Below are 17,606 nucleotides of genomic sequence, written 5' to 3'. Positions count from 1 at the left end.
CTGTGAGGCCCTGCAGTTCTTGGATTTACAGTCCTGATTAACCCAGTGAGTTGGCAGTTTGCTGGTGATAAGACTAACCACCTTTCAGGATCACTTGTGCATTTTAAGCAACACTGATTGGGAGATATCCACAGGCTAAGTCTGCAGGTTGTCACCTTCCATGTAATGAACTGGTCATTAATCCTTACCAAATCCAAGGAGAGGCTGTCTGGTGGCCTTGTTTTCCACACCTTGCAGCACCACATTGCAAAGGTTGCCACGTGCTTTGTCATCAGGCTTTTTTTTTTCCCCCTAGCAAAGATTGTTCTCATTATTTTACTCATCTGGCCTAATTTTCTTGTAACTCTGCATAAAAAAATAGAGGAGAATAAGAAAATAAAAACACTGTTGTCCCTCTGAGAAACACTTTGATGCTGTAGCAAACATTTCTGTAAAAGAAATCAAAGCTGGCTAATTGAAATATTTTATCATTTAGTATTAAGTGAGATGAAGAAAAATCTTCACTCTGGATGTACAGTGGATCATGGGGATAGTTTATAAATGTTGGCTGGGCAAATCTTGTGCTACTGCCCTGCCAGGCATGCTAATTATCTAACTTCTTCACTTTCGTGTTGCAGTGAGTTTTGACCTGTTGAAGCCCTACTTGAGTGTCTAAATGTAAATAGTCTCAATACTCAGTTCTGAGCTCACCATCACGGTGACACTGTGATGTTTTAGATGTCTGCTTTGGGGTCTCACAATTGAGAATAGTGCTCTGCTTGCAGTAAAGCAGACTTCATTTTAGACAGATGTGCACTTTTTAACACCTGGTTTTGGTGTGACAAAGAAAGGAGACTTCTTGGGTGCCTATTTGCCTGTAGAATACATAAGATAGTATTTAATGCTTTGATACTGTCAGGGATATTTTCTTTTGTGTGGCAGGCTGTACTCTGAGGACTGTTTCCTAGGGCTGGCATTTGCTTTCTTATCAATCTATGTTCCTATTTTTTTTTTTCTCCTTTAGTATTCCTTCCAGGAGGAAGTTCAGAAGAAACCATTGCCCAGTGCTGCCTCCCAGTGTTGTAAGTTAGACTTCATTTCTTAGTATTTTTTTCTTCTTTCAGTGTGCTTTATTTCCTTCTCTGGTTAGTTACCAAACAACAGTGCAGCTGAAAAATGCTGTTTTGTGAGAAGTACTTAAATCTCCGTGAAGTCAGAAACTTTTGGCAGTTATGAAAAACCTATGCCACTCAAAATGGAATCATAGAATCAGTCAGGGTTGGAAGGGACCACAAGGATCACCTAATTCCAACCCTCCTGCTACGGGCAGGGACACCCTACCGTAGATCAGGCTGTGCAGAGCCTCATCCAGCCTGGCCTTAAACACTTCCAGGGGTGGGGCCTCAACCACCTCCCTGGGCAATCCATTCCAGGCTCTCACCACTCTCATGCTCAACAACTTCCTCCTCATGTCCAGTCTGAACCTACCCACCTCCAGCTTTGCTCCATTCCCTCTAGTCCTGTCACTCCCTGATAGCCTAAAAAGTCCCTCCCCAGCTTTTTTGTAGGCCCCCTTCAGACACTGGAAGGCCACAAGAAGGTCACCTGGGAGCTTCCTCTTCTCCAGACTGAACAGCCCCAACTCTTTCAGTCTGTGCTTATTGGAGAGCTGCTGCAGCCCTCTGAGCATCCCAGTGGCCCTTCTCTGGACACACTCCAGCATCTCCACATCCCTCTTGTAACGGGGGCTGCAGAACTGGACACAGTACACAAGGTCCCATCAGAGCAGAGCAGAGGGGGAGAATCACCTTCCTTGACCTGCTGGTCACACTTCTCCTGATGCAGCCCAGGATCTGGTTGGCCCTCTGGGCTGCAAGAATGTTGCAGCAAAATATTGGTCTAAATCTTCAGACATTGATTCTTTAACTTGTTTTTGTCATTCTCACGGTGCCATAGGGAACACAAAATATGTTGAAAGCCACCTAAATTGTCAGAACTGTGTCTGTTTTGGAAGGAAGCACAATTAAAAAAAAGTATTTTCTTCATTCAGCTAGTCAGGATATGTTCTCTTCTAACACAGAGTCATAGAATCAACCAGGTTGGAAGAGACCTCCAAGATCATCCAGTCCAACCTAGCACCCAGCCCTAGTCAGTCAACTAAACCATGGCACTAAGTGCCTCAGCCAGGCTTTGCTTCAACACCTCCAGGGATGGTGCCTCCACCACCTCCCTGGGCAGCCCATTCTAATGCCAATCACTCTCTCTGCCAACAACTTACTCCTAACATCCAGCCTAGACTTCCCTCTGCACAGCTTGAGACTGTGTCCCCTTGTTCTATTGCTGGTTGCCTGGGAGAAGAGACCAACCCCCACCTGGCTACAATCTCCCTTCAGGTAGTTGTAGACAGCAATGAGGTCCCCCCTGAGCCTCCTCTTCTCCAGACTAAACAGCCCACAACACCACTAAATGTTGAATATTATTTTTATAACCTTTTAATGACATTTTTAGGGAAGGAGAACAGATAAGAGACAGGCATGAGACATTTTAGAATTCTCCAGAGTTTTGTGTACTTGATGCCTAATTTCTTTTGATGCTGCTTTTCAGTGCTGTGTTGGTCGAAAAATATTTGTACTAATTTTTGTCTATCTTGTCTTGCATTTTTTTATGCTTCTGAAAACATGGATGGAAAAATGACCTAGGACAATACTGTGCCTGATGGTCTGCAAAATTAGTGTTCTGAAACACTGCAGCAAATGGAAGCTCAACAATGTCTCTTAATGATTGTCTTACCTACTCTTGGCAACCATATTAAGAAAATTCTAGGTCTTGCAATTTAAACAAATCTTTTATCCTCTACTTCAAATCCTGTAAGATGTGCATCTTACCCTTTGCAGGCTGTTTACACATGAGGCTGATTATAGGATCTCTACAGAGCTGTTAAGATTAGGAAATGTTAATTACCGTTTACCTTTTTTTGAGTAGAATTAATTTATCCTGTTATTATGTTCCCTTAAAACTGTTTTCAACAAAACATGAATATTAACCAATTGACTAGGAAGTCTGAATGTGTTGTGTAGCTGGGGCATGAACAAAGCTGTCAGAAAGTGTTCTGGATATGGTAGCCCAGGTAACACCAAGCGTGTCCTCACTTTTTTTTTTTTTTTTCAGTGTATTTAAACAAAAAGAATCTTTTTTTTTTTTTTTTTTTTTTTTTTGTTCATTTGCTTTTAAATAGCCAGAAGGATATAATTGGTTTGTAAAGCCTACAAATAGAATCATAGAATCAAACAGGTTGGAAGAGACCTCCAAGATCATCCAGTCCAACCTAGCACCCAGCCCTAGCCAGTCAACCAGACCATGGCACTAAGTGCCTCATCCAAGCTTTGCTTGAACACCTCCAGGGACGGTGACTCCACCACCTCCCTGGGCAGCCCATTCCAATGCCAATCACTCTCTCTGCCAACAACTTCCTCCTAACATCCAGCCTATACTTCTTGAGGCTGTGTCCGCTTGTTCTATTGCTGGTTGCCTGGGAGAAGAGACCAACCCCCACCTGGCTACAGCCTCCCTTCAGGGAGTTGTAGACAGCAATGAGGTCACCCCTGAGCCTCCTCTTCTCCAGGCTAAACCACCCCAGCTCCCTCAGCCTCTCATTCATCAAGACTTTATCCTAAAAGTAAAACAAGTGATAGGCAAAACCTGTCTGCATCCACTGCAAGCAGAGAAAGGCTTCTGTTTATTCCTATATTTAGGAGGAGGTCAACAGAGAGGATGTCAGTACCTCTCATTCATTGGTTTCCACTTCATTCAAACAGTCTCCTCAGGACAATCAGACTGAGAACAGATCAAGGCTTCAACAACAGCAACATTGCCACTGCTGTGAGAAAGCCACCTCCTAATCCAGCTCAGGGTCTAGCAGATGCATTCAGGTCCTTGCTTCCCAGTACTAGACCAGATACAGCCATGTGCCACAGAAGAACCCCAAAACAGTGAAAAACAACAGCAGCAAAATAATCTGGCCAGGGCCTGGTATGGATGGAAAAGGTGGCAGAGGAGGAGGTGTGGCTGGCAGAGCCACAGCCTCCCTGTCCTGTCACACCAGGGTGACTCTGTGACATAGCAGGGAACCTGACAGTTCCTGGAGAAAAGGCACATTTTTAACAGAGGCTCCCTGCACAGGCAGCAAGTTTGGTGCCAGCAGGTTACACGGTTTATGCTTTTTAGGTTTGATTTCATCCAGATTTGCAGGTTGTTGAGACAACAAATGAATCCATTAGAACAGGTTTGTAAAGCCTACAAATAAAGAGCATTGTTCAAGAAATTAATATTGGACAACTGGCATAGGATGAAGAACCCCTAGTGTCAGAAGATCAAAGAAAAGGAGTCTGATATGAATTGTCCAAGCAATGAATGTTTTATTTGCTGGAATCACTTTCTTGGTTCCGTACTCTGGATGTTGCTTTTGTCTCAGAGAGGCTGCTTCAGCTGACTTCAGTGCTGGGCCCAGTCCTGTTCAATATCTTTATTGATGATCTGGACGAGGAGATTGAGTACAGCATCAGTAAGTTTGCAGATGGCACCAAGCTAGGAGCAGATGTGGAGCTGTTGGAAGGTAGGAGAGCCCTGCAGAGGGACTTGGACAGGCTGGATGGGTGGGCAGAGGCCAATGGGATGAGATTGAACAAGGCCAAGTGCAGGGTTCTGCACTTTGGCCACAACAACCCTAAGCAGCACTACAGGCTGGGGACTGAGTGGCTGGAGAGCAGCCAGGAGGAAAGGGACCTGGGGGTACTGGTAGATAGTAGCTGCAGATGAGGCAGCAGTGTGCCCAGGTGGCCAAGAGAGCCAATGGCATCCTGGCCTGCATCAGGAACAGTGTGGCCAGTAGGACAAGGGAGGTTATTCTTGCCCTGTACTCAGCACTGGTCAGGCCACACCTTGAGTGCTGTGTCCAGTTCTGGGCCCCTCAATTCAAGAGAGATGTTGAGGTGCTGGAAGGTGTCCAGAGAAGGGCAACAAAGCTGGTGAGGGGCCTGGAACACAAACCCTATGAAGAGAGTCTGAGGGAGCTGGGGGTGTTTAGCCTGGAGAAGAGGAGGCTTAGGGGGGACCTCATTGCTGTCTACAACTACCTGAAGGGAGTAGCCAGGTGGGGGTTGGTCTCTTCTGCCAGGCAACCAGCAGTGGAACAAGGGGACACAGTCTCAAGTTGTGCCAGGGGAGGTCTAGGGTGGATGTTAGGAGGAAGTTGTTGGCAGAGAGAGTGATTGGCATTGGAATGGGCTGCCCAGGGAGGTGGTGGAGGCACCGTCCCTGGTGGTATTCAAGAGGGGACTGGATGAGGCACTTGGTACCATGGTCTGGTTGACTGGATGGGGCTGGGTGGTGGGTGGGACTGGCTGATCTTGGACGTCTCTTCCAACCTGGTTAATTCTATGATTCCAAGGATTGGGAGGTGTGGGTGAATTAGGAGGAATGCTGCTGCACAGGGAAGGAGCTGCACCTGTTTCCACAGCTCGATACTTTTACATCCTCAGCTGCTGGTAGCCCATTTCTTCCCTGGAGAACCGACTCAGGTCTTGTATGTAGTCACAGCTGCCCTTTTTGTGTTGGCTGTTATCAACCTGTGTGGGAAAACTGACCTTTTACAATAATTAATTGAAGGCCTCTGTTTTGAACAATTAATACCACATAAGAATTAATCATTTATGGGATTAAAATGCTTAGAAACAGTGTTAAATATTTCATAGCAGTCTGTGGTTAATATAAGAATTTTCTAGTAATTCAATGTAGCTTTTGGCACTGCATGTACTTTTGATTATTTACTGCCTCAAAGTAACCAGTATCTATGAATATCCAATTCTTCACATGGAGAAATATAGAGCAGCTATTCAACATAGAAGTTCATTTGAAAAATGAACTCTGCCTGCAGCAATCTGTGCATTAAGAATTCTGAACTTGCTCAAATGCAGCATAGCCCTTTGGTGGGTGTCAAGTGGATGAGGCCAACCTCTTTTCGGTGGTCAGCAGCAATAAGACATGGAACAGCAGCTACAAACTGGAACATAAAAGGTTTCACCTCAACATAAGGAGAAACTTCTTTACAGTGAGGGTGATGGGGCCCTGAAACAGGCTGCCCAGAGAGGTTGTGGAGTCTCCTCTGCAGACTTTCAAAGCCCATCTGGGTACATTCCTGTGTGAGCTACTCTAGGGGATCCTGCCTTGGCAGAGGGGTTGGACTTGGTCTCTGCAGGTACCTTCCAACCTCTAAGGTTCTGTGGTTGTGTGAACTCAAGAATTCAACCTAGAACATGCATTGATTGTTGTCTCTGTTGAAAGCTGACCTGACCTTTCTGTATAACACCAGACCTCAACCAACTTTTACACAGGGGCAGGATAAGTGTTCTTCCCTAACTTAAAACAAGTTGAGTAGAGTGTTTTTTACTTACCATGTGGCTAAATAATTGATTGATGTATTTTTAGATCTAATAGAAATATCCTCTAGAACATTTGTAAGACTTGCTTGATTTTCCATCACTTTATGTTAGATGAGCTGTGATGACTGCTGAAAGCAGGACATAATCAGATGGATAATAAACTAAGAAGCAGGAAAAAACCTCCCTTCCTCAGTGCAAGTAGGATTTGCCTCCTGAGAATATCTTTCCAAACCCTGAAACCCACAAAGTTATCTTAAAGAGTGATGCACTATAGAAGAAAAGTGCATCAAAACGATTGAGATGTGTTGAGACATAATGGAATAGCTGCACATCCCACTGGTGTCCTGCTTCTTTGTTTTGACTCTTCTGTCTTTTTTATCTAGAGAAAATTCTACTCCAGCAGGCAGGGTCAAGTTCACTAAACAGAGAAATACGTGTACTTACATGTTTTAATTAGGTTACACTTCTGCCCTTTTCTGCTTCTGTATTTTCCACACATGCCTGTTGTCTCTACTGAACCACATTTTTCTGACGATTGTTTCCCCACCTCCTGCATGGATGCTTCTTTTTTTTTCCCCTGAGAGAGGCAGAAGAGTGTAGCAGGATGTGACAGGAGGAAGCTGGGCCATGTCTGAAAGCCAACATCTGATCTGTGAGTGTGGGTTTCCATCTCTGATCGTGTGTGGGCTGCTGCCTTGGCATGGTGCCATAGGAAATCTCAGCCCAGAGTAGATGCTCTAACATTTTTTTCTGGAGATTATGTAGTGTTCAAGATCCTTTTCAGAGTCTTAAATGCTGCTTTGTTCTTAGAAGTGCCTGACTCATGATTTTTGAGGTAATGCTATATTTGGGCTTCCTACCTATTCTTAAATGAAGCAGGTGATCTTGTACATGAGGTCTCTACTAAGCCCTGCTGATTTTGGCACTTCCTACCGTTTCTTTCGCCATACTTAGTTATTTAACATTTACATCTAAGGTTAAGTGCTTCCCTATATGTTTCTCCTGCCCCAGAAAGATCACATGCTTCCTATTGATTGCTTCAACTTTTGTGATCCCAGGCAATAAGCAAAGCACTACACTGCATTTGGATCCAGCTTTGTTTGAATTTCTCTTAAATGTAATAGAATTCACAGTATCACAGTACCACCAAGGTTGGAAGAGACCTCACAGATCATCAAGTCCAACCCTTTACCACAGAGCTCAAAGCTAGACCATGGCACCAAGTGCCACGTCCAATCCTGCCTTGAACAGCCCCAGGGACGGCGACTCCACCACCTCCCCGGGCAGCCCATTCCAGTGTCCAATGACTCTCTCAGTGAAGAACTTTCTCCTCACCTCCAGCCTAAATCTCCCCTGGCGTAGCCTGAGGCTGTGTCCTCTTGTTCTGGTGCTGGCCACCTGAGAGAAGAGAGCAACCTCCTCCTGGCCACAACCACCCCTCAGGTAGCTGTAGACAGCAATAAGGTCACCCCTGAGCCTCCTCTTCTCCAGGCTAAACAATCCCAGCTCCCTCAGCCTCTCCTCATAGGGCTGTGCTCAAGGCCTCTCCCCAGCCTCGTCGCCCTTCTCTGGACACGCTCAAGCATCTCAATGTCCCTCCTAAACTGGGGGGCCCAGAACTGAACACAGTACTCAAGGTGTGGTCTAACCAGTGCAGAGTACAGGGGCAGAATGACCTCCCTGCTCCTGCTGACCACACCATTGCTGATGCAGGCCAGGATGCCACTGGCTCTCTTGGCCACCTGGGCACACTGCTGGCTCATGTTCAGGTGGGTATCAATCAGTACCCCCAGATCCCTTTCTGTTTGGCTGCTCTCCAGCCACTCCGACCCCAGCCTGTATCTCTGCATGGAGTTGTTGTGGCCAAAGTGCAGCACCCTGCACTTGGAGCTATTGAACTCCATCCCATTGGACTCTGCCCATCTGTCCAGGTGGTCAAGGTCCCACTGCAGAGCCCTTCTGCCCTCCCACCCAGCCAATCTGCCCCCAGCTTGGTGTCATCTGCAAACTTGCTGATGTCTGACTCGATGAAGATTCCTGATTTCCTGATCCCTCATTGCTGGATAACAGCAGCATCCTAGTATATATGTGGGTTTTTTTTTAACCCATACCCTGAAACTGAATGTAAATTAAAAAGAAACACGCTTTTTATTGTCTGGAAATTCACTCTAAATGAAGCAGCTCTAAAAGATGTTATTTGATTACTCTGTCATTCATTGAGCCAATAATCTCAAAGCTATTTTGTTGTGGTAGGTACAGATTTATTTCCCTTGTATGCTCAAGATTATTTCTGGCAGCAGAAAAGCCCATTATAACCCGTAAGCGAGTCACTCTGTCAGTATTTTAAGCATAGTTCTGACTTGGAGCAGACAATGTGCAAACTGGGATAAGAAAAGCATTCTGTATCTTTGCAGAAAAGATTTGGCAGTCTAAATTTATTTCAGCTACTGTACATACTGCCCTATACCTTTTGTCAGGGAGTTAAAAAATCTTCAAAAGAGCAGGTTTGTTCAGAACAGGTCTTGGAAAAGGTAAACTAAGTGCTACAGAAAGAACCACTTACATCTGTCATCTTATCTTTAACTAATAGTCTTTATGAGAATGGTTTATCCTCCCTTCCTTCAATGTATGTATTTTTTTAATTCATAGAATCAATCAGGTTGGAAGAGAATCATAGAATCATAGAATCAGCCAGGTTGGAAGAGACCTCCAAGATCATCCAGTCCAACCTAGCACCTAGCCCTAGCCAGTCAACTAGACCATGGCACTAAGTGCCTCAGCCAGGCTTTTCCTGAACGCCTCCAAGGATGGTGACTCCACCACCTCCCTGGGCAGCCCATTCCAATGCCAGTCACTCTCTCTGGCAACAACTTCCTCGTAACATCCAGCCTGTACTTTCCCTGTCACAGCTTGAGACTGTGCCCCCTTGTTCCACTGCTCGTTGCCTGGGAGAAGAGGCCAACCTCCACTTGGCTACATCCTCCCTTCAGGTAGCTGTAGACAGCAATGAGGTCACCCCTGAGCCTCCTCTTCTCCAGGCTAAACACCCCCAGCTCCCTCAACCTCTCCTCATAGGGTTTGTGTTCCAGGCCCCTCACCAGCTTTGTTGCCCTTCTCTGGACACCTTCCAGCACCTCAACATCTCTCTTGAATTGAGGGGCCCAGAACTGGACACAGCACTCAAGGTGTGGCCTGACCAGTGCTGAGGACAGGGCAAGAATAACCTCCCTTGTCCTACTGGCCACACTCTTCCTGATGCAGCCCACGATGCCATTGGCTCTCTTGGCCACCTGGGCACACTGCTGCCTCATCTTCAGCCTACTATCTATCAGTACCCCCAGGTCCCTTTCCTCCTGGCTGCTCTCCAGCCACTCAGTCCCCAGCCTGTAGTGCTGCTTAGGGTTGTTGTGGCCAAAGTGCAGAATCCTGCACTTGGCCTTGTTCAGTCTCATCCCATTGGCCTCTGCCCACCCATCCAGCCTGTCCAGGTCCCTCTGCAGGGCTCTCCTACCTTCCAACAGCAACAATGCTGAGATTATGGTGCTTTCCATGGCACTGCCAAGGGGTTTTGTCTGCTAAAAAGCCAGGTGACAGCTTTCCCTGCCCCTGCCTCTCAATCAAGCCCTGATACCATCCATGCTGATTTTATATTGAGTGTGCTGTGCTGTGGATGTCACCATCTTTATGCAGCTGTTAAGATGCTATTGGGTTGGGGCTATCAAGTCCTGCTGATAGCATTTCCCCAGCTCAGGTGACACAGTTCCAGAAGAAGTGGTGGCACCGAGTGCACAGGTCTAGTCAGGCTGTGTGTCCAAGGCAGCTGTGTAAAGCTGTTGCTTAAAGAGGTTGCTTGGCAGGATATGCATTGCAGACAGTTTTCATAGAATGAGATCACAGACATCTGAAGCTGTAAACTCCTCTGGGCATGCCATTGTGTGCTGACATTGAGTCATGTTGTTTATTGTAGTCAAAGATACTGGCTTTCACCAGTGCTCAGCTGGGGTGAGATGACCCTATGGCAGCAAATGTGCTGAAATGCCACTCCATTAGGAGATTTAATTTTTTAACTACTTTCTACACATACAAAAGTAATCTGCTATAGCAGGCTCTCAAAGGCTGATAGCATCAAAATCCTTTTGATCAGGGCACAACTTCAACCATCTTAACCATTTTTAGAGATACAAGGTCTGCTATAATGGCAGGCAGCATAGTTGCCTGTGATTGTTGGAAGGTGATACAGCTCTCCTGGTTGTAGAGGTGAGTCTAGATTCTTGCCATTTATTTTATTGTCTTCTGGTCTCCAGCTTGCTTCTGCCATTTAGAAGCAGCAGAAGTCAGCAGCTGCCTACAGTATCTCCAGACCAGGCCAGTGTGGGAAGAGTTAAGGAAGAAGTTAACTATTATTTTACTCTTCCCAAGGGTAAGTGACACTATAGATTATGCTGCAGGTACTGAAAAGCTGATTTAGTACGAGTAAAACTACTAGCCACAGTGCAGTTAACCTCACAGCAGTCCTCAAAGAATATTTGATGTCAGTATAATTCAAAACAGGACACATGAACGACTTTTTTGTTTTAAGCTAATTTAGGCAAGTAAAAACTACTCTTCTCTGTACAAGAATGAGCTGTAATGTGGTAGCTTGCTGACAAGCTGGGAAAGTGAGTTCCTTGTCCTCTGCTTGTGGGTAACTGGCAGCTCCTCTTCCTCCTTGTTTAGGATAAAGCCCATTTGGAGACTTGGTTTTTTATATCTTTGTGGCACTTACAACCAGGGCTGGCTGAAGGCATGATAGACCTGCTCAAAGGAATGTAGATTTAAGATCTGCCTCTAGAATGCCTGTCAGGATTTTTAGGATAAATCAGATGCTTTAGGTATGGATATGTTTAAGGAAAAGATCTCCTCAAAGGGAATTTTAAAATAAAGGCTGTACTAGATGATTATATAGTAACAACATTTGACACTGCATCCAGTTCTGGAGCCCCTGTCACAAGAGGGATGTGGAGATGATGGAGTGTGTCCAGAGGAGGGCCATGAGGATGCTCAGAAGGCTGGAGCAGCTCTGCTATGAGGATAGACTGAAAGAGTTGGGGCTGTTCAGTCTGGAGCAGAGGAGGCTCCCAGGTGACCTTCTTGTGGCCTTCCAGTATCTGAAGGGGGGCTACAAAAAGGCTGAGGAAGGACTTTTTAGGCTATCAGGGAGTGACAGGACTAGGGGCAATAGAGCAAAGCTGGAGAGGGTAGGTTCAGACTGGACATGAGGAAGAAATTGTTGAGCATGAGAGTGGTGAGAGCCTGGAATGGGTTGCCCAGGGAGGTGGTTGAGGCCCTGTCCCTGGAAGTATCACAGTATCACAATATCAACAATGTTGGAAGAGACCTCATAGATCATCAAGTCCAACCCTTTACCACAGAGCTCAAGGCTAGACCATGGCACCAAATGCCACGTCCAACCTTGCCTTGAACTGCCCCAGGGACGGCGACTCCACCACCTCCCTGGGCAGCCCATTCCAGTGTCCAATGACTCTCTCAGTGAAGAACTTTCTCCTCACCTCCAGCCTAAATCTCCCCTGGTGCAGCTTGAGGCTGTGTCCTCTCGTTCTGGTGCTGGCCACCTGAGAGAAGAGAGCAACCTCCTCCTGGCCACAACCACCCCTCAGGTAGTTGTAGACAGCACTGATGTCACCCCTGAGCCTCCTCTTCTCCAGGCTAACCAATCCCAGCTCCCTCAGCCTCTCCTTATAGGGCCAGGCTGGATGAGGCTGTGGCCAGCCTGACCTAGGGTAGGGTGTTTAGCCTGGAGAAGAGGAGGCTCAGGGGTGACCTTATTGCTGTCTACAACTACCTGAAGGGTGGTTGTGGCCAGGAGGAGGTTGCTCTCTTCTCTCAGGTGGCCAGCTCCAGAACAAGAGGACACAGCCTCAGGCTGCGCCAGGGGAAATTTCGGCTCGAGGTGAGGAGAAAGTTCTTCACTGAGAGAGTCATTGGACACTGGAATGGGCTGCCCGGGGAGGTGGTGGAGTCGCCGTCCCTGGAGCTGTTCAAGGCAGGATTGGACGTGGCACTTGGTGCCATGGTCTAGCCTTGAGCTCTGTGGTAAAGGGTTGGACTTGATGATCTGTGAGGTCTCTTCCAACCTTGGTGATACTGTGATACTGTGATACTGTGTCCCTGGCCATGGCAGGGGGGTTGGAACTAGATGATCCTTGTGGTCCCTTCTAACGCTGACTGATTCTATGACTTGCTGCTGATCTCTAGAGGAGAACAAATCCGTGTCTTTGCTGTTGACCTCCAAAGTGTGTTTTTTAAGTTGTTTTCCCAAAACACATGTTGTATTCTGAAAGGTGTTGACAAGGAAATGAAGCTTTCACTTTTAACAAGGCCTAAACCTAAAGTTCTTCCTGAAATGCTGCACACTGCTGATGCTGACATATCTTTCTGGAAGCAGTGATCAAAAAAAGTAAATGCTTGGTTAATCACTTTGGGTTTAATAATTTATTTAGTGCTCTTCATGAATACTTTTTTTTTGCTGCTGGAGCATTTTTATAGACCTCTGAAACTTTATTAGTCATCCTTTAATGTCATAGCAATAATAGAAAGTTCTTTGAATTTTGTTGCCATGGTGGAGTATAACTTTTTTAAAAATTAAAGATCTTAAACTGATAGAAAAAAATATCATTTAACATTATGGCATAAGCCATAAATATGTGTCTTTGAGCAATGAGGATTTTACTTAGAATCATAGAATCAACCAGGTTGGAAGAGACCTCCAACATCATCCAGTCCAACCTAGCACCCAGCCCTAGCCAGTCAACTAGACCATGGCACTAAGGGCCCCATCCAGGCTATTCCTGAACACCTTCAAGGATGGTGACTCCACCACCTCCCTGGGCAGCCCATTCCAATGCCAGTCACTCTCTCTGGCAACAACTTCCTCCTAACATCCAGCCTGTACTTTCCCTGGCACAGCTTGAGACTGTGCCTCCTTGTTCTGCTGCTCATTGCCTGGCAGAAGAGGCCAACCTCCACCTGGCTACAGTCTCCCTTCAGGTAGTTGTAGAGAGCAATGAGGTCACCCCTGAGCCTCCTCTTCTCCAGGCTGCACATCCCCCAGCCCACTCAGCCTCTCCTCAGAGGGTTTGTGTTCCAGGCCCCTCACCAGCTTTGTTGCCCTTCTTTGGACACGTTCCAGCACCTCAACATCTCTCTTGAATTGAGAGGCCCAGAACTGGACACAGCACTCAAGGTATGGCCTGACCAGTGCTGAGGACAGGGCAAGAATAACCTCCCTTGTCCTACTGGCCACACTGTTCCTGATGCAGGCCAGGATGCCATTGGCTCTCTTGGCCACCTGGGCACACTGCTGGCTCATCTTCAGCTACTATCTGTCAGTACTTAAAGCCCAACACAGAAAATCTGCAGGAAAAAAGGAATCAAATATTTTGTCTCAGCTGTTGTACATTGTGTTCCTTTTTGCTTCTATACATACAGGAAATAATATTAGGTGATCTGCTATAATCTCGTAAGCAGCAATTGAAAACTTCTGTTGTTCCTTGTTCTTATGTCTCTCAGCCAAACAGAGATTGGTAGCCCCTGAATTTTTAAGGTGAGATAGCTGTCTTAGTGTTGTGGAAGACTAAAATGTCTAAAACATCTCCTGGCTTGTCCCACCTTTCTGCTAATGGGGGAAGCAAGAGTGGGAGGAAAACTAAGGCTTTGGCCATTATGTCCCCTCCCAAAGTGATAAACAGGTACCCAAAGATGTTTAGGTGAGTCTTGCCCAAATAAGGGTGAGCAAGCCCTGCTTTCACCTAACATGGTCAGTTTGGCAAATGCCATTCTGACTGGTAAATCTCTGTGGCCAAAGCAGCCACTGCACTCAGGCAAATGATGTAAACTGACCTAAGCTGCAAGCAGTTGAGCTGCTTCTGCCTCAGCATATGCTGCTCTGCTTTCTGCTCACACAACATGCTCTGCCTCACTGCTCTTGGCTTGGACAATGTGTTCTGCTTTGCTTCATGCTTCAGACCAGCTTAGCCCTGATGTTTTGTGCTTGAACTACCTGGAAACTTAAGTGCCTCAAGTTTCCCAGGAGAAGGCATTGAGTGCCTCACGATGTGGTGAGAAGTGCAGCTGACACCGTGCTCTCTGCACATCTGCAAGAGATCCTGCCTGCACTTCTGCAAACCTCCATGCCAAGAGGAAGCAGGATCACGTCAGAGATTGTCTGCCTCTTTCTCAGCACCCTGTTAGAGCCTGGGAAGATCCAGAAGCCTCTTGGCAGCTATCAAGATGCCAAGCAGTTCCAACACTGACACAAAGGAGCCAGGGGCTATCTTGAAATTCCTACTCCACCACCACGAGTAGCACAGACATTTCCTAGGGCTCCAGGATGCTTTTAATTTTTAAGTGGGGCAAAGCCATTATGTGGCTAAACTTTTCCAGCTTTCTGATTCTCCTAAATGAATGAATTGCCCACAAGCATCCTTGTGAAGATTCTTCTGACTGAATTAGAACCCAAATTTAACTGGGTTGTATATACTTTGTGGGTAAGGGCTTTTGGAAATAAAATAGCTACATGTTTTATAATTCCTGCCTCTTATTCTGGCGCTGGCCACCTGAGAGAAGAGAGTAACCTCCCCCTGGCCACAACCACCCCTCAGGTAGTTGTAGACAGCAATGAGGTCATCCCTGAGCCTCCTCCAGGCTAAACAATCCCAGCTCCCTCAGCCTCTCCTCGTAGGGCTGTGCTCAAGGCCTCTCCCCAGCCTCGTCGCCCTTCTCTGGACACGCTCAAGCATCTCAATGTGCCTCCTAAACTGGGGGGCCCAGAACTGAACACAGCACTCAAGGTGTGGTCTAACCAGTGCAGAGTCCAGGGGCAGAATGACCTCCCTGCTCCTGCTGACCACACCATTGCTGATGCAGGCCAGGATGCCACTGGCTCTCTTGGCCACCTGGGCACACTGCTGGCTCATGTTCAGGTGGGTATCAATCAGCACCCCCAGATCCCTCTCTGTCTGGCTGCTCTCCAGCCACTCCGACCCCAGCCTGTATCTCTGCATGGGGTTGTTGTGGCCAAAGTGCAGCACCCTGCACTTGGAGCTATTGAACTCCATCCCATTGGACTCTGCCCATCTGTCCAGGTGGTCAAGGTCCCACTGCAGAGCCCTTCTGCCTTCCAACTCAGTCACATCTGCCCCCAGCTTGGTGTCATCTGCAAACTTGCTGATGACTGACTCCATGCCCTCATCCAGATGCTTAGATGCTTTCTCTTCGCCCAACATGGGATATAACAGGAGGATTAAATAGTTTATCATTGTGATCATAAGGAGTGGACAGCAGTTAATGATAATGTTCTGACAGGGATAGTAGGTCCCAGCCTCTATGGGACCTGTAAACAGAAACGAAACCAAACAGCCTGCAGGCAACCAAAGTAGACTGCATTGAAGATTTGGAATATTCTGCTTTTCTAGAGTTGATTCAGGCTTGACAGTGTGAAGTAGGGAAGAGGAGTTCCTCCTTGAATAGTTGCATAATTGAGACACAGAATGAGCATATGTTATATTCAGCTAGCTGTGGGAACTTAAATGTGTTAACGGCAAGAATGTTGCTTCCAAGGCACCAAGCTGCTGGCACCGCTTAGTCCTTAATTGGAGTTTTATACGAAGCCTCATTTTTTGTCTACTGAAACTTATGAATACAAAATAATGTGATAACCAAGACACGCACTGTTGATGCTTAAGAGCCCACAGGGTGACTAGACTGACTTGTCTGTGTCACCTATTCCAGTGTTAATCTGTGTTGTTGTATGTTTTTGGAATTGCAACTTTCCATTTTTTTTTTCTGTGTGGACTTCTTGGTGCTTTCAGTTCCAGTTTGTACAGGCTTAAATTTATTCCCAGAGGTGATCTGGAAGGGAGTTTTTTTTTTTTTCTTAACAAATTGAGGTTATGCATATTATTTTTAGGAAGCAGAAAAACAACTTGAAAAGGCTAAAGCCAAATTCTGTTTTCATTAGCATTCAGCATATTAAGACTGTCAGTCCAGGTCTTCTGTGATTATGCTGAAGGACCTAGATATATACTGTTAGCTCCTGAATCTCAAATGAAGCAGCATATGTGTTGAATCTTTAATAAATTCATCTTTTTTTCCCAAAATGTTAGATGCTGAAGTGAAGTGGGTGTTAGTGAAAACAAACAAAAGTGGAATTTTGAGATCTTGGCTGAAAATCCCTTACTCTTTGTTCATAGAATCATAGAATCAACCGGGTTGGAAGAGACCTCCAAGATCAACCAGTCCAAACTAGCACCCAGCCCTAGCCAGTCAACTAGACCATGGCACTAAGTGCCTCATCCAGGCTTTTCTTGAACACCCCCAGGGACGGTGCCTCCACCACCTCCCTGGGCAGCCCATTCCAATGCCAATCACTCTCTCTGTGAAGAACTTCTTCCTAACATCCAGCCTATACCTACCCTGGCACAACTTGAGACTGTGTCCCCTTGTTCTATTGCTGGTTGCCTGGGAGAAGAGGCCACCCCCCACCATACAATGCCCTTTCAGGTAGTTGTAGACAGTAATAAGATCACCCCTGAGCCTCCTCTTCTCCAGGCTAAACAACCCCAGCTCCCTCAACCTCTCCTCATAGGATTTGTGCTCCAGGCCCCTCACCAGCTTCGTTGCCCTTCTCTGGACATGTTCCAGCACCTCAACATCTTTCTTGAATTGAGGGGCCCAGAACTGGACACAGCACTCAAGGTGTGGCCTGACCAGTGCTGAGTACAGAAGCAAGAATAACCTCCCTTGTCTTCCTGGCCACACTGTTCCTGATGCAGGCCAGGATGCCATTGGCTCTCTTGGCCACCTGGGCACACTGCTGCCTCATCTTCAGTTACTATCTATCAGTACCCCCAGGTCCCTTTCCTCCTGACTGCTCTCCAGCCACTCAGTTCCCAGCCTATAACGGTGCTTGGGGTTGTTGTGGCCAAAGTGCAGAACCCTGCCCTTGGCCTTGTTCAATCTCATCCCATTCTGTTTCTTACCACATCCCTTTCTGTTTGTTCCCATGACATCACCTTCCCTGTTTGCCTCTGGTTCTAGGGTACCCAGGTTAGCCAGGACCCATCTTCTCAATGTGGGAAAACTTGCAGGGTAAGGAGTTGGTGTCCAAAGGCTCTTCTCTTCACTCCTGTC

The 17,606-nt window shown here is 46.6% G+C and overlaps 1 protein-coding gene across 2 annotated transcripts in view; it reads left to right on the top strand.

Moving 5' to 3' along the window:
* The window catches only part of UNC13B (unc-13 homolog B), a 292,568-nt gene that overhangs the window by 69,470 nt on the left and 205,492 nt on the right, over positions 1 to 17,606 (top strand). For both annotated transcript variants that reach the window (XM_064140891.1, XM_064140890.1), the window contains exon 7: positions 1,004 to 1,061. In XM_064140891.1, the coding sequence (XP_063996961.1) occupies positions 1,004 to 1,061 (58 nt within the window). The remainder of the gene's footprint in view (positions 1 to 1,003; positions 1,062 to 17,606) is intronic.

Source organism: Pogoniulus pusillus, chromosome Z (assembly GCF_015220805.1).
Source record: "Pogoniulus pusillus isolate bPogPus1 chromosome Z, bPogPus1.pri, whole genome shotgun sequence".
Taxonomy (NCBI): domain Eukaryota; kingdom Metazoa; phylum Chordata; class Aves; order Piciformes; family Lybiidae; genus Pogoniulus; species Pogoniulus pusillus.
The sequence above is the reverse complement of the archived record's forward strand: the minus strand, read 5'-3'. Positions and strand labels throughout refer to the sequence as shown.